The 24343-nt window shown below is 38.1% G+C and overlaps 1 protein-coding gene across 1 annotated transcript in view; it reads left to right on the top strand.

The window, feature by feature from the left end:
* GPC5 (glypican 5) overlaps window positions 1-24343 on the top strand; it is a 1586725-nt gene that overhangs the window by 346713 nt on the left and 1215669 nt on the right. The window contains exon 3 of the mRNA XM_060191579.1: window positions 18471-19165. Coding sequence (XP_060047562.1) covers window positions 18471-19165 — 695 coding nt within the window. The remainder of the gene's footprint in view (window positions 1-18470; window positions 19166-24343) is intronic.

The raw sequence follows: 24343 nt of genomic DNA, 5'->3' as shown, positions 1-24343 counted from the left end.
CAGAGTTAGACAGCAACAATACAGAGAATACCAAGGATCCTCAGAAGTTGAGAGAATCTGGGTGCAGATACCGAAGACACAGCAGTGAAAAGAGATGGATTGGTGATGGGAGTGGTGTGCAGACATCTGTAATGGGGAAATAAGGCACTGTACTTATGTATCCACAACTGCCCTAATAAATCATTATTTCCCCCAATAAAGTAATGGACAGAGAAAGAGGTGAGGGAGAGAAAAAAGCTCAAGGAATGGATTCTCTTCTACAACTTCTCAAGGCAATATGGTTTGGCCTATCTTGATTTCAGTCTAGTTTTTATTTTCACATTTGGCATTCAGAATAGGGAGAGAATAAATTTGCTTTGTTTTAAGCCACTAAATTTGGAGAAACTTGTAACTGTTTCTTATTACTTGCCCTTAGGAGATCTTGATTCACATTTGGTTCTCAACAGTATCTGGTTTGACATGGCTATCAGATTATCAGTTATCTCCCATTATCAACTCAAGATTTTATTACCAGGCAAATCTTTCTCTTTTCAGTTTAACTTGCTACCCTCCTTTGCAACAGACCTCCACAATATTCTGAAATCCATGTGTGTCTGTGATCACATTCTTTTTCTTATTCAAAGAATTTCCTTCCATAACTGCTGTGCCCCTTTGCTCAGTCATCAATTTTTATTTCTGCATCAAGTTACTACTCTCAGCAGAAGAACAAAAAGCCTTTGACCTAATACTTCCCCCGTGCCTCAGTTGGCCCTTGACTTGCATTTTAGCAAACATTTGTGAGAGAGTTGCATGCTTACTGCCTCAATTGCTGTTCTCTTTTGTGCTGAGACAGCTCTTGCCAAGGGCAGTCAGAGCCTCTCTTTTGTCAGTTCCCATGGCCAATTGTTATCCTTCATCTTCACTGACCTCTTAATAGCATTTGACATGAGGCATTACTTCTTTCTACTTGGATCATTTTCTTCTTCTGGTTCCTGGGACACTTTTTCCTGATTTTTTTTTTTTTAGCATCATCAATTTCTTATTCTCATTCTTCTGGCTGACTATTTCTCTTTTCCAAATCTCTGTGTTCTTCCTTATCTTTTATTTTATATTCTACTTTTAAAGAAATCGACCCATCTATTATTTAATTAATTAAACCTCATTTTATTTTATTTACTTGTTTATTTATTGGGTAATAAGAGAGAGAATTTGAGAGGGAAGAGGGAAACAGGGAGAGAGAAAGACCCCTGCAACACTGCTTCACCACTCATGAAATTCCCCCACACTCCATCCCCCCAACAGGTGGGGACCAGGGACTTGAACTTGGGTTCTTGTGCATTATGATATGTGCATGCAGCTGGGTACTACAGCACCACCTGGGCCTTCTTCCTATCCTTCTATCATGGTTATTTAACTGATTACTAAGATTTTGGTCTCCATGTTGACTACTCTCTTATCTATATTATCAGCCTCAACTATTTCCTCAAGAACCAAACTATTCTGTACTAGTAAAGGTCACTTGAATTCCTTCCTTCCTTCCTCTCTTTCTTCTTTCCTTCCTTCCATTCTACTCCTCCTTCTTTTTGTCAGAACTGGGGCCTTGTGCATGTGTATGCACATGAGCACAATCACTCCTCTGGACCACTTTTGGACCATTCATTTTCCATTCATATTGACAGACACAGAAAGATACAGTGTAAAGGGAGATACTGTACCACTGAAACTTACCCCACTGCCATAGTACTGCCCATGTGGTACCACAGTTCTAACCTGACAATGCAGGTACCCTAATAACTCCTTGTGACATATCTCTCTGGCTTTTTATTTGTATTTCTGACATTTAACTCCTAATGTGTTCAGAATAGAATGTTTCATTTCTAATTCCCACCAAACATGGGCATAAATGCCTCCATGGGCTTGCCTGTCTCAGCTAGAGGTATCACTGTACGCCCAAGTGTTTGAGACACGGTTTCAGGATTATCTTCTACTATCCACTGGGATATTACAGAATTACCAGTATCACTGGTAAATGTGATTACTTTTTGTAGTTTAGCCTCTATAACCACTGTAGTGTAGCTCACTGGTTTCTCTTGCCCTTGTTGTTACTGTGGACTCTGCTTTCATTCAAGCCAGTGGCCCTATGTTCTACTTTCTATACAGTAGCCACTATGATCCTTTACTATACAAACCTGGTCACGTTTCTTCATTTTTCAATTTACACTGGTTAATATTTCACATAAAAATTCAGTGCCTTCTCCCCATTTAATCTTATCATCTTGTAAATCATTATTAAATCACTATTGAGGGAGTCAGGCGGTAGCACAGTGGGTTAAGTGCACGTGGTGCAAAGTACAAGGGCTGGCATAAGGATCCCTGTTAGAGGCCCCTGGCTACTCACCTGCAGGGGAGTTGCTTCACAAGCAGTGAAGCAGGTCTGCAGGTGTCAGTCTTTCTCTCCCCCTCTCTGTCTTCCCCTTCTCTCTCCATTTCTCTCTGTCCTGTCCAACAACGATGACATCAATAACAACAACAATAATAACTACAACAATAAAACAAGGGCAACAAAAGGGAATAAATAAATATTTAAAAAATTTTAAAAAACACTTAAAAATAGAAAATTAGACACAGTGTTATAAAGAAATTCTGGTATACTCATATAGCAGATTACAATTTAATGATTACAGAATTGAACTACAATAAATAAAGAGGTTTTGTGGTTTCTACATGTCTCAGTATGTTCTTTTAAAAATAAATTAATTGGGAGCCTGGCAGTAGCACAGCGGGTTAGGCGCACATGGCACCAAGTACAAGGACTGGTGTAAGGATCCCAGTTCAAGCCTCCGGCTCCCCACCTGCAGGGGAGTAGCTTCACAGGCGGTAAAGCAGGTCTGCAGGTGTCTTTCTCTCCCCTTCTCTGTCTTCCCCTTCTCTCTTCATTTCTCTCTGTCCTATCCAACAATGACTACAATAACAACAACAATAAAAAAACAAGGGCAACAAAAGGGAAAACAAATATAAAAATTTTAAAAGATTATTTAAAAATTAATTAATTAATTATAACATATTAAAAAATCCAGTGGCATTACTATGTTGTGTGGCACTACCGAGATCACCACCAGTGACCTACCCTCTGGCTACTTCACTGTCCTCTCCTGCTCTCTCCTTCTTCTCCAGTAGCATGGCCTTTCTTCCTTTTATTTTGACAAACTTCTTTGCACATCAGCCCCTCACATTCCAGTTCTTCTGAACCTGTCCACAACGCCTCATCTTTGAATGTCTCTTAGTCATTGTCTTCTCAAACATTTCCTACTCAGAGAAGGTTGTCCTACTTGCCTCATCAATCTATAGAGCAGATTCCTCATTCTACAGAGTGCATATCTTACCGTGTACAATGAGCTTGGTTTACCCTATGGGAGCACCTGCTCTGGAGGGAGGAGCTTATGGACAGTGGAGCAAAGCTGTGATGTCTCCCCTTCTCTCTTTCCCCCACCCCTCTCTCATGTTCCACTTGGAGGAAAGAAGTAGAAAAATGGCCACTGGGAGTAGTAGAATCATATTGTAGCTTGAACATATTTGATATATTTAAAAATATTTCTATGGGGAATAGATTAATCAGGGAGTTTACTTTCAATTCATTACATTTTAAGGAACGAATTGTGGACGGAAATAGAGAACCATCTAAAACAGTGTCTGCAATACTTTCTATTCTATATTTCACTTTCTTCCCTCCATATATGTTGGTATGCTTCTAAATTCTGCTTATAAGACCTTCTGTTTTGATCATCACATTAGGTTCGCTTGTATTACTTACGATGTGGTCTATTTACATAATCACTGTTTTACCTGGGTCCTGCCCTGCCTGCAGGGTATTGGTCTAATACCCAGTGGTTAGATGGAAGCTTTCTATGTTCTTTTTGTGCTTTTTAAATTTTATTTTTATTTTTTATTGGGGAATTAATGTTTTACATTCAACAGTAAGTAAAATAGTTTGTACATGCATAACATTCCCCAGTTTCCCATATAACAATACAACCCCCACTAGGTCCTCTGAATCCTTCTTGGACCTGTATTCTCCCCATCCACCCACCCCAGAGTCTTTTACTTTGGTGGGATACGCCAATTCCATTTCAGGTTCTACTTCTGTTTTCTTTTCTGATCTTGTTTTTCAGCTTCTGCCTGAGAGTGAGATCATCCCATATTCATCCTTCTGTTTCTGACTTATTTCACTTAACATTAATTTTTCAAGGTCTATCCAAGATTGGCTGAAAACGGTGAAGTCACCATTTTTTACAGCTGAGTAGTATTCCATTGTGTATATATATACCACAACTTGCTCAGCCACTCATCTGTTGTTGGACACCTGGGTTGCTTCCAGGCTTTGGCTATTACAAATTGTGCTGCCAAGAACATATGTGTACACAGATCTTTTTGGATGGATATGTTGGGTTCCTTAGGATAGATCCCCAGGAGAGGAATTGCAGGATCATAGGGTAGGTCCATTTCTAGCCTTCTGAGAGTTCTCCAGACTGTTCTCCACAGAGGTTGGACCAATTGACATTCCCACCAGCAGTGTAGGAGGGTTCCTTTGACCCCACACCCTCTCCAGCATTTGCTGCTGTTACCTTTTCTGATGTATGACATTCTCACAGGAGTGAAGTGGTATCTTGTTGTTGTCTTTATTTGCATTTCTCTGACAATCAGAGACTTGGAGCATTTTTTCATGTGTTTCTCGGCCTTTTGGATCTCTTCTGTGGTGAATATTCTGTCCATGTCCTCCCCCCATTTTTGGATGGGGTTATTTGTTGTCTTGTTGTTGAGTTTGGCAAGCTCTTTATATATGTTGGTTATTAAACTCTTGTCTGATGTATGGCATGTAAAGATCTCCCATTCTGTGAGGGATCTCTTGGTTTGGGTAGTGGTTTCTTTTGCTGTGAAGAAGCTTTTTAATTTGATGTAGTCCCATAGGTTTATACTTGCCTTAGTCTTCTTTGTAATTGGATTCGTTTCATTGAAGATGTCTTTAAAATTGATGCGGAAAAGAGTTCTGCCAATATTTTCTCCTAAGTATCTGATAGTTTGTGGTCTAACATCCAAGTCCTTGATCCACTTGGAATTTACTTTTGTATTTTTTGAAATATAGTGGTTCAGTTACATTCTTCTGCATGTTTCAACCCATTGTTTCCAACACCATTTGTTGAAGAGACTCTGCTTTCCCCATGTAATAGTTTGAGCCCCTTTGTCAAAGATTAGATGTCCATAGGTGTGGCGGCTCACTTCTGGGCTCTCAATTCTATTCCACTGGTCAGTGTGTCTATTCATGTTCCAATATCAAGCAGTTTTGATGACAATGGCCCTATAATACAATTTGAGATCTGGGAGTCGCACTCTTTTTTTGCTCCGCCCCCTCTCTTAGTCATTTCCTTTCCTTTGTCACTTCCAGTGAAGAGATGCATAAAAGGAGATGTTATCTGATTAATAAACGAGATACTGCTTCCCAGCTCAGCCATGAGTCCCTGGTCATCTCTCTACTGCCCGTGAAGCTAGCCCAGCCCAGCACATATGTTAAGTAACTTAAGTACTTAACACAATATTAAGTCATCTTTATTAACTGATCGATTTATTACGTTACTTCCTTGCTGCTGCTGTTTCTTCTCTTTTTTACCTCCAGTCACTGGGGCTTGGTGCTGGCACTACGAATCCACTACTCCTGGCAGCTACCACCACCCCCCCCCCCCATCTTATTTGATAGGACACAGTGAAATTGAGAGGAGAGGGGGAGACAAAGAGGGAGAGAGAAAGATAGTCACATGCAGACTTGGGAGCTCAAACCTAAGTCCTTACCAGCTCCTTGTGCAGATTACTGCATGTGCTTAACCAGGCGCAACACTGTCTGGCTCCCATTTCTCCCTTAATTTTAATATTTTGTTTTTTGCGAGGACAAAAACTTGTATGATGTGTTCAATTTTAACCTTAACTTCAGCAACTGCTCAAAATATTAAATGGATGAATGAGTGAATGAATGAATGCCAAAAGAAACTATATGTGGATATATTAGGGACATGGGTAATGTACCCATGTATGACGAAAATGTAAATCATCTCAATTTTGTGAAGTGCCAAGAAGTGAAAATGAGGGCAGATAACATGACAGTGACCTAAGTGTCTTATGTATGTAAATAAAGGATGCTGATGTGTTACAATATGAAACTGACCAAAATAGATAAAGCACTAGAGGAAAATGAACTACCCATAATAATATTGATTTGTTAGTTCTGTCTGCATAAAAATAAATTATGTCTATATCTAGGTTTGGGACTTGGTTAGGAAGTGAACCCCCTGGAATAGAATTAGAGAATACTATGAAAGGAAAGGTCTCACCCCAGTAATGAGGCTGAAGGGTTGACATTCCACCGCTGAAGTCTTTGGATGCAGTCTGAAGTGAAGCATGCTGAGGTGGTACTCCTTGCATCAATTAGGTTGGGATCAGTGGGTGCAATATCATTTAGTTTGAACTGAGAGAGCATGCAGGAAAGTGAGCCCCACCCTAAGGTTCCAAATATGGGGGAAATACATGCTCTATAGAGGAAGTGGGAGGTTCCTGCTGTCTTAGGGTTAAGACAATAGACAGATATTCATATGTATCCATAAATTAGGGTAAAATATATACCTGAAAGCAAAAGTACACAATAGTCTGTAGTGAGTCAGTAACAAATTCATAATGAAATAGTGTCTACTTGGACTTAGATACCCTCCTCACCTACTTCCTATTACAGTTCTCTCTCTCACTCCAAAGCTAACCTTATCAAAGCAAGGACTGCAAAAGCTGAATAAGGACAAGAGACTGACTGACATGCTTTAATGATGACTCTAGACACTATGAGGCCACCCCATCATCTGGGGCCCTAGTCAGGGAGTCCTGAGTTTCCCAAACAGACATGATGGCCCTAGACCTCAAATAAATCCCTCTCTCTATTGTTACTGGTCTTCTCTATCAGGAACAACAAAATAGATCCCTTTGTGGGCCCCCATAGGACCTTGCCCTCAACTTGGATCAACAATGGTAGAGAATGTTTCATCTTCCCTTTGGGGGATGGACAACATACTCTATGCTACACCTGAGGAAGATAGGTTGATATTGGGGCAGCTTGGAATGTTCCTACTCATGACCACATAATGTGAGCTCAGATCTACCAGGATGCAGAGGTCACAAAGGCTCCTAAGCTGAATATGGGCCCCAGATCACATCAAATTGATGGGGTTTACAGTCAGCAATATTTATACCCCTTTCCCATATTAGTGAGCTACTCTCTTCCCTGATCCAGCTTTCTGGTCCTTTTTCCAACCATGACATTATCTCCCCAGACAATACCTTGGATCTACCTGCATATCCAATTTCAGGCTCAAAAAATACTAATTTCAGGGGGAAAAAATACTAGTATAGCCATAGGCCTTTTGGAATATAACTAAAATATGCCTTCTAGCTATCTACAAAATGGAGGACCCCCCAACTCTTCATCTACACTATTCCAGCCTTTAGGTTCATGATTGTTCAACAATTTGTTTGGATTTGTATGTTAACTCTCTTTTCAGCTACCAGGTTCCAGTTGCTAGCATGATGCCCACCAGACTTCCCTGGACAGACAACCCCACCAATGTGTCCTGGAGCTCCACTTTCCCAGAGCCCCACCCTACTAGGGAAAGAGAGAGGTAGGCTGGGAGTATGGATCAACCTGTCAACGCCCATGTTCAGTGGGGAAGCAGTTACAGAAGCCAGACCTTTCACCTTCTGCATCCCACAATGACCTTGGTTCCATACTCCCAGAGGGTTAAAGAACAGGAAAGCTATCAGGGGAGGGGATGGGATATGGAAATCTGGTGGTGGGAATTGTGCAAAGTTGTACCCCTCTTATCCTATGGTTTAGTCAATGTTTCCTTTTTATAAATAAAAAAAGAAAATAGTTTATGTCAACTAATATATGAGAGACTGTTTTGTATGGTTATTTTATATTCAGCCAATTTTGAATTTATTCTAATAAATATTTGAAGCTTCAGTTTAAAATATGCACCCTGAAATAATTCATGAAATACTCTACAGTGATATGACACTAATTTTATGTTACCTAAGTGCTTAATTCAGTGTATATTCTGACTCAAATCTTCAACTGAATTCTCTAATAGCAAACCATTGTAAAATTATATTTGAAATGAATGTGAAACACCATGATGAACAAATTAATGGGGAGGGAAATAAGTAGGGAGCAAGACTGAGAAAGCATTTTTCTATGCAGTGCTTGTGCTAGAATTCCAGATTAATTGCCAATATGTTAAATCTTCGTGATACATTAATATCCCACTCACTGTTCATATAGATGACTGATTTCTGAAGAATGATACTATAAATCATATTGCATAACATTAAAAAATGTGTCATTAAATTAATATTCTGGAAAACTTGTTATACATTTTACTTTATGAAAAAAAATTGAGGAAGTATGAATATATAATTAGGAAAAATTCAATTTTATAGTGCTTCTGGTTTGGTGCAATGAGTATTTGCTTTTTTAACTATACATATATTCAGGGTGGCTATAATAGCATGATTATTAAAAGTGACCCCATTAAAATTACCAAAAGATATTTTTATTAAAAATAAAAGGGAGGGGATAATTACAATTAAAATCTGAATAATAAAATTATCTTAAAACAATCTACCTGTCCATCTGCCTATAATTGTTCAGAAGTAGACACAGTTTAAAGTAGCACTAAAGCAGCAGAGTAGTAGAGAATCATCTATTGCAGTTATACAATCTGTGACTTTAGAATTTTAATGTACAACTATGTAAATTAATTCCTTTTCAACCCATGTGATTTTCCATGGTTGATATGCCTTCATCTTTCTTCATCTATTTCTTTACTAAATTTGAAGTTCTTTGCGTTCTTAAACTGTAATAGGCATTTCAACTATTCATATGTCAAAAGCAGAACAATTAGAAAAGTGATATAAAATGTCTATTCATGTCATGCTGAGGATAGTCTAACAGTTATTTCATAATCTTTACCTTTTGAAATCAATTTTTTAAAACTATAAGACTCTAAATACTGTTTTATCCATTGTAAAAAAATGACTTACATGTGGATATTCACTGATTTGGCAGTTTGTCAGATTTATTATTTTTATCATTATTATTTTGAGTGGGCGGAGGCTATAGCACTGAAGCTCCTTTAAATGTGGTGAAGGCCAAGCTGATCCTGGTTTCCACACATGTCAAAGCAGCAGTGCACTTTCAAGTGAGGCATTTCCCCATCTTTCGTCTTAAAGCATCATCACCAGATTTTATCTTCACCCATTTTATTTAAGCTTCTGTCGTTGAGTTGAGTGTCTGCAATCATTAGTCTCAATAATAAAATGTCTCCAAAGGGAATGTGAGCTGGAAAAAATATGAAATGAAGTTTCTAGTTATAGGTATTGTGTTATTAAATTTTCAAAGAAAATTAATGTTGAACATTGAAGTGAGTACAAATAAACTGAATGCATATTCTAACCTATTTTTTTTTACTTAATGAGGGAACACATAAATTAATTTACTAATAAAGCTGAAGGGTATGCTTTCATTCATTCAATAATTAGATTGTCGGTTTTTGTTTAGTCTGACACTCTTAGGCATACAGTGAAAAGTTGAAAGTTATTCAACCTTGATAGTCACAGTCTGATATCATTGTAAACAAGAGATAATTGAAATGTTCAGTAAGAAATAACAAAAAGTAATTTTCTAGCTTATTTTTATGCAAGTCTATCAAATGCTTACTTATTTTCAAGATGTGTTACAATTTCTAGTGCATGAATAGAATAAATCATTTATTATTGTATAGCTTGGGTGATATTTTTATTAAGACTTGTAATGAAAGGGTCTATGTATTTCTTCTTACTAGTTAATTAGATATGATGATCACTTAGAAAATAGTCTACCTTGATTTTATAAATACAAATTTTATTTAAAAATTTATTATATGTATTTATTTATTGGCTAGAGACATCCAGGAATTTAGAGGGAAGAGGGCAATAAAGAGGGAGACAGACACCTGTAGCATAACTTTACCACTCACAAAGTTTTCCCCTTATAGGTAGGGACTAGGGGCTCAAACCTGGGTGATTGTACATTGTAACATGCATTCAACCAGGTTCACCACCATCCAGTCCCATAAACACTGATTTTTCTTATGTGTATTTTCCTTTTTGTATAGCAACCAAATATTTTTTTATTTGACAGTTCTTTTGATAAGCTTAAATTCTTGCTAAAAATCATGTTAATTCTACAAAATAGAGATATCCAGCTCCATGTGAAACATAATAAAAGTACAAAAGATAATTTGCAGATACAGAATTGATGCAAACAACTAATATTAGCATGGCAATTTTTGATTTTGTCAAGGCTGAGATAGGATGCTTTGGACATCTTTTTTTTTAAAGTTTTTACTTGTATCTTTATTTTTTTTTTAATTTTTTATTTAAGAAAGGATTAGTGAACAAAAACATAAGGTAGGAGGGGTACAACTCCACACAATTCCCACCACCCAATCCCCATAACCCACCCCCTCCCCTGATAGCCCTCCCATTCTCTAGCCCTCTGGGAGCATGGACCCAGGGTCGTTGAGGGTTGCAGAAGGTAGAAGGTCTGGCTTCTGTAATTGCTTCCCCGCTGAACATGGGCATTGACTGGTCGGTCCATACTCCCAGTCTGCCTCTCTCTTTCCCTAGTAAGGTGTGTCTCTGGGGAAGCTGAGCTCCAGGACACATTGGTGGGGTTTTCAATCCAGGGAAGCCTAGCCAGCATCCTGGTGGCATCTGGAACCTGGTGATTGAAAAGAGAGTTAACATATGAAGCCAAACAATTTGTTGAGCAATCATGGATCCCAAGCTTGGAATAGTGGAGAGGAAGTGTTAGGGAGGTACTCACTGAAAACTCTAGTGTACTTCTGCTTTCAGATATATATTTTGCAGTAGTTTATGGATATGTGTGCACATAAGCTCTCTCTCACAGAAACTGGTGTATATCTAGATTATGGGACTTTGTTAGAAAGTGAACTACCTGAGATGAAATTAGAGTGTACTATAAAAGGAAAGGTCTCACCCAAGTAATGAAGCTGAAGGGTTGTCATTCCACACGTGAAGTCTCTGGATACAGCCTGAGGTGAAGCATGTTGAGGTGGCAATCGTTGCTTTGGTTAGGTTGTGATCGGCGGATGCAATATTATTTGGTTTGGATTGGGAGACGCATACGAGAAAGTGGGCCCTATCCAAGGGTTCCAGGACTGGGGGAAGTAGGGGCTCTATAGTGAAGATGTGAGGTTCCTGCTGTCTTAGGGTTCAAAAAGACAATCGATAGTTAATATTATCATCACATTATTTGTTAATTGGGTTAACTTTGAAAAGTCCCTTTGTTATGGTTTGCTGTACAGTATCCAGTATCTTGTATATAGCTGTGCTATTGGATGCTTCTAATCTACTTGGTCTAGGCTTTTGAGAGAGTCAAATACATAGCCTATATATTAAAAAGATATATTAATCAGTTTGTCTTTTGAGAAACTTTGAGACATACAATTGATTTCCCCCTCTCATATTAATTAACTACTGATTTATATGTGTACATTTTGCTAGGAGTGTACATAAACACCATTCCCACCACCAAAGGACTGTGACCCATCCCTCCCGCCCACTCCCACCCCCGACTGGCCCAGGAAGCTACATGTCTACCCCTCACCACTGGGTTTTTACTTTGGTGCCCTACTTACAATTTGATCAGGTCCTGCTTTTAGTTTCCCTTTCAGATCTTCTTAGTCAGCTTCTGTTGATGAGTGGAATCATCCCATACTCATCTTTATCTTTCTGACTTAGCTCACTTAACATAATTCCTTCTAGCTCTGTCCAAGATGGGTCAGAAAAGGTGGGTTCATTGTTTTTGATAGCTGCATAGTATTCCATTGTGTATATATACCACAGCTTTCTCAGCCACTCATCTGTTGTTGGGCACCTGGGTTGCTTCCAGGTTTTAGCTATTATGAATTGTGCTGCTATGAACCTAGGAGTACACACCTCTTTTTTGTTGGGTGTTATGCAGTCCTTGGGGTATAACCCCAGGAGAGGAATTACTGGGTCATAAGGAAGGTCCATGTCTAGCCTTCTGAGAGTTTTCCAGACTACTCTCCAAAGAGGCTGTACCAATTTACATTCCCACCAGCAATGTAAAAGGTTTCCTCTGTCCCCACATCCTCTCCAGCATTTGTTGCTGCTGTCCTTTTTGATGTATGCCATTCTTACAGGAGTGAGGTGGTATCTTAGTGTTGTCTTAATTTGCATTTCTCTGACAATCAGTGACCTAGAGCAATTTTTGATATGTTTGTTAGCCTTTTGGATCTCCTCTGTGGTGAATGTTTTGTTCATTTCCTCTGCCCATTTTTGGATGAGATCATTTGCTTTTTTGCAGCTAAGTTTGCTGAGCTCTTTATATATTTTGGTGATTAGTTTCTTGTCTGATGTCTGGCATGTGAAGATCTTCTCCCATTCTGTGAGGGGTCTCTCTGTTTGTTTAATAGTTTCTTTGGATGTGCAGAAGCTTTTCAATTTGATGTAGTCCCATTGGTTTGTTTCTGCTTTAGTCTTCCTTGCAATTGGGTTTGATTCATCAAAGATGTCCTTGAGGTGTATGTGGGAAAGTGTTTTAACAATGTTTTCCTCTAAGTATTTGATTGTTTCTGGTCTGACATCTAGGTCTTTGATCCATTTGGAGTTGATTTTTGTTTCTGGTGAGATAAAGTGGTTCAATTTCATTCTTCTGCATGTTTCAACCCAGTTTTCCCAGCACCATTTATTGAAGAGAGCCTCCTTTTTCCATTTAATCCTTTGGGGCCCCTTATCAAAGATTAGATGCCCATAGGTGTTGGGATTTACTTCTGGGCTTTCAATTCTGTTCCACTGGTCTGTATGCCTATTTTTGTTCCAGTACCGTGCTGTTTTGATGATGATGGCTTTATAATATTGTTTAAGGTCTGGGAGTGTGATGCCTCCATTTCTGTTTCTTTTCCTTAAGATGGTTTTGGCAATTCTAGGTGTTTTCAGGTTACAGATAAATGATTGTAGTGTTTGTTCTATTCTCTTAAAGAAGCTTGGTGGAACTTTGATGGGTATTGCATTAAATTTGTATATGGCTCTGGGGAGAATATTCATTTTGATGATATTTATTCTTCCAATCCATGAGCATGGGATATCTTTCCATTTCTTGGTATCAGTTTCTATCTCCTTGAGTAGCGACTCATAGTTTTCAGTATACAAGTCTTTCACTTCTTTGGTCAACTTTATTCCTAGGTATTTGATTGATTTTGCTGAAACAGTAAATGGGAGTGATTTCTGGATGTCTTCTTCTTCATATTTATTGTTTGCATAAAGAAATGCCACTGATTTTTGTACATTGATTTTGTACCCTGATACCTTGCTATATTGCCTAATAACTTCCAGTATTTTTCTGCTGGATTCTTTAGGTCTTTCTATGTATACTATCATATCATCTGCAAATAGTGAGAGCTTGACTTCTTCCCTTCCAATCTGTATCACTTTGATTTCTTTCTCTTGCCTGATTGCTATGGCAAGAACTTCCAATACTATGTTGAAGAGTAACGGTGACAGTGGACAGCCCTGTCTAGTTCCTGATCTGAGGGGGAATGCTTTCAGCTTCTGTCTATTGAGTATGATGTTGGCTGTAGGTTTGCTATATATAGACTCCACTATCTTGAGGAATTTCCCATCTATTCCCATTTTTTGTAGAGTTTTGAGCATGAATGGGTGTTGGATTTTGTCAAAGGCTTTCTCTGCATCTATTGAGATAATCATGTGGTTTTTGGCTTTGCTTTTATTGATGTGGTGAATGACATTGATTGACTTATGGATGTTGAACCAGCCTTGCATTTCTGGGATGAATCCCACTTGGTCATGATGAACAATCTTTTTGATGTGTTGCTGTATCCGGTTGGCCAAGATCTTGTTTAATATTTTGGCATCTATGTTCATCAGAGATATTGGTCTGTAGTTTTCCTTTTTTGTTCTGTCCCTATCAGCTTTTGGTATCAGGGTGATGTTGGCTTCATAAAAGGTGGAAGGGAGTATTCCTGTTTCTTCAATCTTATGGAATAGCTTAAGAAGTATGGGTATTAACTGTTTCCTGAAAGTTTTGTAGAATTCGTTTGTGAAGCCATCTGGTCCCGGACTTTTCTTGTTGGGAATATTCTTAATAACAGTTTCAATTTCTTTGTCTGTGATTGGTGCATTTAGATTTTGTAGTTCTTCTTGGTTCAGTTTTGGAAGTGCATAGGTTTCTAGGAATTGTTCCATTTCTTCCAGATTCTTTATCTTGGTGGTATATAGTTCTTTATAGAAGTTTCGCAGGATTCTCTGGATTTCTGTGGTGTCAGTTGTGATATCTCCTGCATCGTTTACAATTCTATTAATTTGAGTCTTCTCTCTTTTTTGTTTGGTGAGTCTGGCTAGGGGTTTGTCAATTTTGTTTAATCTTTCAAAGAACCAACATTTGGCTTCATTGATCTTTTGTATGGTTCTTTTATTTTCGATGTTGTTTATTTCTGCTCTAACTTTAGTGATTTCTGTCCTTCTGGTTGCTTTAGGGTTCCTTTGTTCCTCTTCCTCTAAGTCCTGCTTTGGACATCTTACCAAGAATTCTTGGTATGGCAGTTAGAAGCAAGATGGAATCTGTCTGATGTTAAATGGGCTATACAAATTCATAATAAAATGAAAGATCTTCAGTTGGCCTGATAACTGCCCACTTTATTTGTCATAGATGATCATTTTTTTCACTGTGTCCTCACATGGCAGATGAGGCAAGAGTGCTTCCTGCCACTTTTTTATAAATGCACTAATCCCATTCATGAGGCTCCCACCAGTGTGACCAATTCACTATTAAAGGTCTGCATTTATTTATTTATTTATTTATTTATTATTAATAGTAGGTTACAAGATTGTTAGACTACAATGTATAGTTCTGCACCACATCCACCACCAAAGTTCTGTGTCTTCATACTCTCACCTCCCAAAGATAGCAGATAACCAACATAGTTATAACGAAGTCTTAGTAACAGATGCCTGCCTGCCTGCCTGCCTTCCTTCCTTCCTTCCTTCCTTTCTTTCTCTTTCTTTCTCTTTCCCTCTCTTCTTCCCTCCCTTTTTTCCTTCCTTCCTTCCTTCCTTTCTTTTTTCTTCTTTCTTTCTTTCTTTCTTTCTTTCTTTCTTTCTTTCTTTCTTTCTTTCTTTCCAAGTTTATGTGTACCAGTTCTCTAGATTCCACATATAGATGAAATCAGCTGGTGGTTGCCTTTCATGTTTTATTTCATTAAGGATTATCACCTCCAATTTGATTCATTCTGCCCCAAAGGACACAATATTATCCTTTTTTATCACAGAGCATTTTTTTCATGGAATATATATCCCAGACTCCTTTAGCCAGTCATCTGCCAATGGTCATTTTGACATAGATGTGCATATTCCCTTCAAGTTAGTGTTTTCATGTTCTTTGGATAAATGTCTAAAAGTGGTATTGCTAGATCATGTGGTAGTTCCATTTTTATTTGTTTGAGAACTCTCCATATATTATTCCATAGAAGCTGCCCAAAGGTCTACTTCTAAATACCAAACACTGGAGATTAGGTGTCAACAAATGGACTTTGAGGAATACACGGCTATTGTCTATTACCCGAATTTTGCTATTTCATAGTGAGAATTGACATCATGAGCCAGTCTCAGAGTTGAATCCATACACATGATCGTGCATTTTATTTATTCCTATTCTTCATGAAAGCCCATTTTGTTTGTTTTTAGGGACATATCTGTGTCATATTTCTGTTTTATCCATAACATTCCCAGTGTCTATGCTTTTTGTATTTTCAGTTGATCTTATTACTATTTTGTATATTTCAACAAAATATTCTGTATTTTGATTATTAGATTACTTTATTAACTTTTAAAACCCAATTAAGTATAATTATTAGATTTTAGTTATGAAGATCATATTATTGTTAATGATATACTTTTAAACTACATATTGATATAATCTAATAGACATTTTTTTAAAAAACCAGAGCACTGCTCAGCTCTGGTTTATGGTGGTGTAGAAGACTGAACCAGGAACTTTGGAGGCTCAGGCATGAGATTCTCTTTGCATAACCATTTTTCTATCTACCCCCACACCAATTCAACAGACTTCTTTAGGCTAGTTATAAAATATGACGACTAGTATTATCAAGATGATCAACAGCTGACAAGAGCTATCATTTTGAGTAACAGGTCTTAGTTTCCTGTTTACTACAGCCTTCCTAAAATTCTGTATTTTTTTTTTTTTAGTTCTTTCTGTGGAGAAATTGATTTGGTTGAATTAATTACTTAAGAAAATTAAATGGGGGTGTGGTGATGACACACTCAGTTGAGCACACATGTTACCTAGAAGAGATATGTTTCCATGAGCAAGAACCTGGGTTCAAGTCCCTACCTATAGGCAGGAAGCTTCTGGGTCAGTAAAGTAATGCTGCTTTGTATCTCTCTTTGTCACTCCCTGTATATCTTTCCCTCCTCTCTCAATTTCTCTTTGTCCTGTCAAATAAAGTGAAATGAAAAAGAAAAGGCCACTGGGTGCACTGGATGTGTCTGCCATGCTCCAGCAATAACCATAGACCCTGGTGAAAACTAGAAAAGAAAATTAAAATGTCTAACAGTAACAGCTATGAAATAAGAATCACAGAAGATAGTTGTGAAGGTGGTTGTGTCATTATTTATTGTCAGCATTAACACTTCTCATGTTTTTCCCCTTTCTTAGCAAGGAAGAGTTCATTTTTTTAGGGGTGGTTTAATAATGAAATGTTTATGGGAGTCGGGTGGTAGCACAGCAGGCTAAGCGCACATGGCGCGAAGCTCAAGGACCAGCGTAAGCTCCCAGCTCCCCACCTGCAGGGGAGTCACTTCACAGGCAGTAAAGCAGGTCTGCAATTGTCTGTCTTTCTGTCCCCCTCTCTGTCTTCTCCTCCTTTCGACTTCTATCGGTCCTATGCAATGACAGCAACAAGAACAACAATAATAACCACAATGATAAAACAACAAAGGCAACAAAAGGGGAAAAAATGGACTCCAGGAGCAGTGGATTCCTGATGCAGGCACCGAGCCCCGGCAATGACTCTGGAAGCAAAATAAATAAATAAATAATGAAATGTTTGACTTTCTTTTTAATTTCAAGGGTTGTCAAGTTTTCCTTTGTGAATCTAACTCATTTTCTTAACAACTAGAATATAAGGTATTCAATTTTATCCTGAAAAAGAAAAAAAAAAAAAAACCTAAATGGAGGCCGTGTGGTGATGCATTCAGTTGAGTACACAAGGACCTGGGTTTAAGCACCTGGTCCCCACATGTGGTGGGGAAGTTTTCTCTCTGTCTACCCTTTCCACTTTGGTTTCTTTCTGTTTCTGTCCAATAAATGAATAAATAAAATATTAAAGAAAAACTTACATGTATAAAATACAGAAAATATTGAGTCAGGTATCTAACGCCATTTTAAAATGAAGTACTGAAGATCTTTTGCAAAAGGTTTACATATGCATCCTACCCTGAACTACATAACTGGCCCAGTGTTTTACTTTTAATGTAAGAGTGAGATAATTAGATCACAGCACACTGCTCTTATCATCTGTAGAGGATTAATTCCTTGTGATGCTGGGAATTGAACTCAGGGCCTCATGGGTGTGAGGCAGGCGCTTTGCTACTGAGTCATCTTCTTCCACCCCCCCCTTCCTTTTATAAATAAGACCTCATACTTGAAAATTATTTTCTCATTGATCTGTCCTTAGTGATTTATGAATGACAATGAAATAAAAACAAGTGAAAACCTCCATAGAATGTAACTTATTGGGAGTCAGGCAGTTAAGCGCAGGTAGCACAAAGCACAAGGACCAGTGTGAGGATTTCGGTTCGAGCCCCCGGCTCCCCACCTGCAGGAGAGTCACTTCACAGGCAGTGAAGCAGGTCTGCAGGTGTCTATCTTTCTCTCCCCCTCTCTGTCTTCCCCTCCTCTCTCCATTTCTCTCCTACCCAATAACAACGACATCAATAATAACAACAATAACAACTACAACAATAAAACAACAAGTGCAACGAAAGGAAATAAATAAATATAAAAATATTTTTTAAAAGAATGTAACTTCTTTTAATTTGTATACTCTTAGAAGTACCTCCCCCACCCCCAGAAATAGTTCTCTGTAAAATGTGTGTATTGGATGCAATGCATATTATTGTTCTGCCATTTCCTTGGAAAATTAGATTTTATTTAGTAGGTTAAATACTCCCATTTAGATCAAGAGAGTTAATTTTAATGCACTAAGTTCATTTAGCAGATGGACAATTTTAGTATGAATACTAAGCCTTTTCATCCTGTACCTCTGCTTTTGTTACAGAAACCCTCGAAATGCTCATCCGACAAGCAGAAAATTACACCAGCATACTTTTTTGCAACACCTACAGGAACATGGCATTGGAGGCTGCTTCTTCAGTTCAGGAGTTCTTCACTGATGTGGGGCTCTATTTATTTGGGGCAGATGTGAATCCTGAAGAATTTATCAACAGATTCTTTGACAACCTTTTCCCTCTAGTCTACAATCATCTCATTAACCCTGGCGTGACAGACAGTTCCCTAGAATATTGGGAATGCCTCCGGATGGCCCAGAGGGACATTAATCCATTTGGTAATATCCCCAAGAGAGTCATGGGGCAGATGGGGAGGTCCCTGTTGCCCAGCCGCACGTTTCTACAGGCACTGAATTTGGGCATTGAAGTCATCAATACCACGGATCATCTGCACTTCTCCAAAGAATGTAGCAAAGCTCTTCTGAGGATGCAGTACTGCCCTCACTGTCAGGGCTTGACTGTCACCAAGCCATGCATGGGATACTGTCTCAACATCATCAGAGGCTGTTTGGCTCACATGGTAGAGCTTAATCCCCACTGGCATGCTTACATCCGGTCATTAGAGGAGCTATCGAATGCCATGCATGGGACCTATGACATTGAACATGTGCTCCTGAACTTCCACTTGCTGGTTAATGATGCTGTGATGCAGGCGCGTTTCAGGGGACAAAAATTACTGGAACAGGTAAGAAGTCATTCCTCACTTCTTGTCTAGTTTCTGAGAACTCAAAGATAAGCTATACACATAATTTGATGAGTATAAATATGAATGTGTTTTAAAATTATGAAAGCTTAATAGGCTACTGTTTTATGAAACAGAAGAATATGTGAGTTGTGTTATTCTACTAAAGGTATATTTTTTATATCTTACATAAAAAATTTGGTTTGTTAAAGTATTCTTTCCTTCCTTTCTTTTCTTTTCTTTTCTTTTTCTTTCTTTCTTTTTTTTACCAGAGCACTTCTCAGCTCTGGTTTATGGCAGTGTGGGGATTGAACCTGGGACTTGAGAGCCTCATGCATGAAAGTCTCTTTTCATTATGCTATACCCCCACCCTCTAAAGTGTTATTTTCTTCTTAAATGGATTTCTTCTTAGGCCTGGTTCAGTGACCTCGAAAGGACATTTAAAGAGATTTAAAATCAGAACTGGTATTGATTTGAATCTGTAGTGTGTCAGCAGTCAACAAGTCTATTAGCATCTCTCTGTCTCAACTGCCTTAAAATTTATTTTATACAAACATTGAAGATACAGTATTCACAACTATGATCACTATGCTAAGTATTATATCCCCATGGCTTATTTACTTTATAACTGAAAGTTTTAATCCCCTTCAATCATCCTGATAAACCCCCAGCTCTCTTAGTCTCTTCAAGTCTCAGTTTCCTTATTAATAAAAATAGATTAGTAACATAATTTTGGAGTATTTATCTTTGAGATGAAAGGCAATATATATGAAAAATACCTAATATGGTACCTGTAACTTAAAAAAAGGACAATGTTATCACTTTAAAGATATTTGAGTTTAAAACAGAAAATAACTATTATAAATCCATTAAATGAAAACTTGACATCTTAGTGTTCAAAACTGTTTCTTCAGAGACTCTTCAGAATCTGTCACAGTGATTGTGTGATGATTTTCCAAATGTGGTATACACTACAGCATAGTGTTTTAGTTTTTTTTTAAAAAAAACAAAAGTACAGAAAAACTTAAAGAAGATCAAATCAAGATCATGGAGATTTCCCTGTCCTCCCAACTTCTTCAGAATATGTTTTTAAAAAATCCACAGCCTTCCTTACTAAAAGTTTAAGGATTCTATACAATGAAATAGGTTATGCTCTTGAAATAAACTATTATGGTTCCATTGTCCAAAACACATACCCATCCCCAACCTGGTTCTGCTTTACTGAATTAATAGCATCATTGTTGTTTTTCAGTCAGTTCCTTTAATTTCTCATAGAAATCACATCAGAAAATCTGTATGCCCAACTACCTCTTCCCCTCATTTTCAGGGACTTGGCAGGGCTTGTATAATGGTGCTCTTTTGCCAGTTAAACTGGTGCACTCTCTAGATGGATGTCACACCCTGACATGACTTCGTGGCTACTGTGTGAGCTAGATTCCACCTCTCATTTTTTGTTCCACTCAGTTGGGTGTCCTTATAGAGGAAACAAAGTGCTCTCTGTCTCTTTTTCTCTCTATTGATGGTCTTGGTCTTTTTGCTGGTTTTGATCCATTTTGGACTGTCGTATGCTTTACATTGGTTTGTTCTAGCCCTCCCCCGCCAAGAGAATTGTATTGGTCCAGTTAATTTCGCAGGCCGCTTGGCCCCGCCCCAAGGAACCCTGAGAGAGGGTTCCTGAGTTCGAGAGGGCCAGACTTTCAGAGGGTTCCCCAGTACGAGAGTTCCAGAGTTCCAGAGTTGGAGAGTTCCTGAGTTCGAGAGTAAGAGAGAGTGCTTGCGCCGCCGCCGCCGCCGCAAAGAGACAGCAGAGTTCTGTTTGGTGATTAGTTTGTCTTAGTCTATGAATTGTTGTTCCTGAATAAAGAAATACAGCTTCCCTTCGCAGCCGTTGTCTCCGCGTCTCTGTTCACCACCGCGAAGCTAGACCCGCCCGGCAAGAACCTTCCGAATTTTAACAACATTGGACAAGAGACATTTTCCAGCTGAAGAATTAGTATTTAGGGAGACGGTGGTGGCACACCTAGCCGAGCATACATGTTACAGTGCACAAGGACCCAAGTTCGAGCCCCTAGTCCGCATCTGCAGGGGGAAAGCTTTGTGAGTGGTGAAGCTGTATTGTAGGTGTCTGTCTCTCTCTATCATCATCCCCTTCCCTCTTGATTTCTAACTGTCTCTATCCAATAAATAAATAAAAATAATTAAGAAAAATAATCATTATTTCGATCTAGGCAGCAAGCTGATGTTGAGTAATTCCAAAACAAACAACCAAACAACAACAACAACAAAAAAGGCACAAGAATTCTGAAACCCAGTCCAGATTTACTTACTCCCTTGGATCATGCCGCCATTATATCTCTGAGGACTAGATATTTCTAATGAGGTGGATAGATTTTTATGACTGCTTTTATTATGAGTCTTGCATATATATTTTTTTTTCCTCTAGGCTTATTGTTGTGGCTTGGTGCCTGCATTATGAAACCATTGCTCCTGGTGGCTTTTATTTTATTTTTTTAAATTGGATAGGACAGAGAGAAAAATTGATAGAGAAGGAGGAGAAGACAGAGAGAGGCAGAGAAAGACAGACACTTGCAGAACTGCTTCACCACTTGTGGAGCACCTCCACCAGCACCCCCGTCCCTATAATTAGGGAACTGGGGGCTCGAATTGGAATTCTGAGAACTTTTTGTACCCTTAAAACCTATCATGTAGAAAAGTATTTTCTCTTATCAAAGACTCAAAATAAGACAGGTTTCAGTTAGATAGGCATGCTCTCAACTTCTGGGTTTTGCCGCTCATCAATTTTTATATCCTGGGCAAGGTACTAAAACATAAAACCCTTTAAATCTGTTTTGTCCTGGTAAACAATAGGAAATAGTGTTTAAATGGAATAATATTGGTATGGTTCTATATTGGTAGGCTTTTTTATTTTTTGCCACATGGGACTCAGTACCTGCATGACTGTACCACTCCCAGGAGTTTCATTCTCTCTCTCTCTCTCTCCCTTCCTTCCTTCCTCCCTCCATTTCTACCTTCCTTCCCTCTTTATTTTATAGCATATGTGAGAGGGGAATGGGGGAAGGTAAAAGAAACAGAAAAGGAGAAACACCTGGAGCACTGCTCTATTGCTTATGAAGCTTCCTCTTGCAGGTGATGATTGGGAACTTGAACCCAGGTTCTCTCTCATGGCAATGTGCAGCATGGGCATAGCACTACTTAGTCCATGATAGCCTTTTCTTATTTGAGCATCTTTATTTTATTACATAGCCTCAGACCTACCCTGAGCAAACCTCTGTGAAGCAAGTTACTTTAGTATCTCTAAGGACCAGTGTCATTATTCTGTTTATTTCTAAATTACAAATTTTATTTGCACATAAAACATTCTGGTGGATTATTAAAGAACATTCTTTTACTTTAATGAAATAGTTTGATTACATATAATTGATAGTCTTAAAACTAACTTGAGAAACATCAATTCTTAATAAGTTGTTCTTTTCTAAATAGAACCAAGAATTTTTCGTTTTGTTTCATTTCTTTCTTTCTCTCTTCTTTTTTTTTTTAACTTATGGTGACTGGAGAGACTGACTTTAAATTCCTTGAAAATTGACTCATTAGTATTTATTTCTGCCAGCTTCAGAGTGATTTATAAGCTATTTATCAAGCTTTGATAACCAGTTTACACTTCAGTGAACTTAACAAATTCAAAACAGCTTACTGGAGAGTCAGCAAATGATGACTTTCTAACATTCCTGAAGCAATCTTGTTAATCTCATAATTCAGAATCAGTAAACAAATATTTTCAATTTAAGAAACTTATAGAGGTATCTAATATAATCTACTTTTTTTCCTACCTTAAACTATTTTTATGGGGGGAGGGCTTAATGGTTTCCAGCACAGCCATTGATAAATTGGTGTAATATCTCATCTCCCTATAATAGGTGTGCACAAAACATCTCCCCCCAAATTAGGTCTTTTCCCACCATCATGTATCAGGACCCAAAGGCCACTGAGCCTTCTCCTTGCCCTCCTTCCCCAGAGTCCTTTGCTTTGATGTTACCAAGGTTATCACTAGAGCTTAGTGCCTGCATAATGAATCCACTGCTCCTGGAGACCATTCTTTTTCTTTTGAGTAATGACAGAGAGTAAATGAGAGGAAAAGAGAAGAGATATTTTCAATACTGCTTCAACACTTGTGAAGCTTTTCCCATGCAGATGGGGCCCAGGAACTTGAACCTGCATCCTTGTGCATGGTAGTGTGTGTTTTACTGCGTGTGCCACTTCTTAGTTTCTGTGATCTACTCCTCTTGGATGACTTTTACCTGGAAAAAAATCCATTTTAAGTGTTTTTTTTATTATTTCATAAACCATTATAAAACAAAGTTTCACTCACTGAAGAGTATTTTATTTTATTTTATTTTATTTTATTTTATTTTCCACCAGGGCTGTCACTGGGGCTTGGTACATGTACCATGAATCCACTGTTCTTGGAGAACATTTTTTCTATTTTGTTGTCTTTGTTATTAATTTTGTTGTTGTTGTTGTTCGATAGGATAGATAGAAATCAAGAGAGGAGGGGAAGACAGAGAGGAGAGAAAGATAGATACTGGCAGACCTGCTTCACTGCCTGTGAAGAGACCACCCTGCAGGTGAGGAGCCAGGGCCTCATACTGGGATCCTTGAGCAGGTCCTTGTGCTTCATGCCATGTGCGCTTAACCCACTGTGCTACCACCCAACCCCCAAATATTTTATTTGAACGTTATTCTGGAGGTTGAGAAAAAGCTAGATTAATATAACATCTCTACAGTAAGGCATAGAGATTATAAGATCAAATTATACTGTCATATTGAATTTTACATTTTTCTCTTCTGTTTATAACTATGAGTTGGGACAATTGGCTTAAACCTCTTTACTTCAAATTCCTCTTTGATGAAATGGGGCAATATCAGTTCCTACTTCATAGAGTTCTTGTGAGAATAAAATGAACTTCCACATATAAACTAATATCTTAAACTAGGTTAGTATTCTGAAATTCAATCAGTTATTAACATAGAATATTATTTTATAGTACTTTGTTGATTTATCTCATGGTTCAAATGTTTCCAAAGTAAACACTCCTTTCATAATATGTAGTTAATAGTTAGATACAGATCTAACTATCTGTAGTAGTTAGTATATGTAGTTAG

Source organism: Erinaceus europaeus, chromosome 5 (genome assembly GCF_950295315.1).
Source record: "Erinaceus europaeus chromosome 5, mEriEur2.1, whole genome shotgun sequence".
Classification (NCBI taxonomy): Eukaryota; Metazoa; Chordata; class Mammalia; order Eulipotyphla; family Erinaceidae; genus Erinaceus; species Erinaceus europaeus.
Note: the sequence above shows the minus strand (reverse complement) of the source record. Positions and strands in the feature narration are given on the sequence as shown.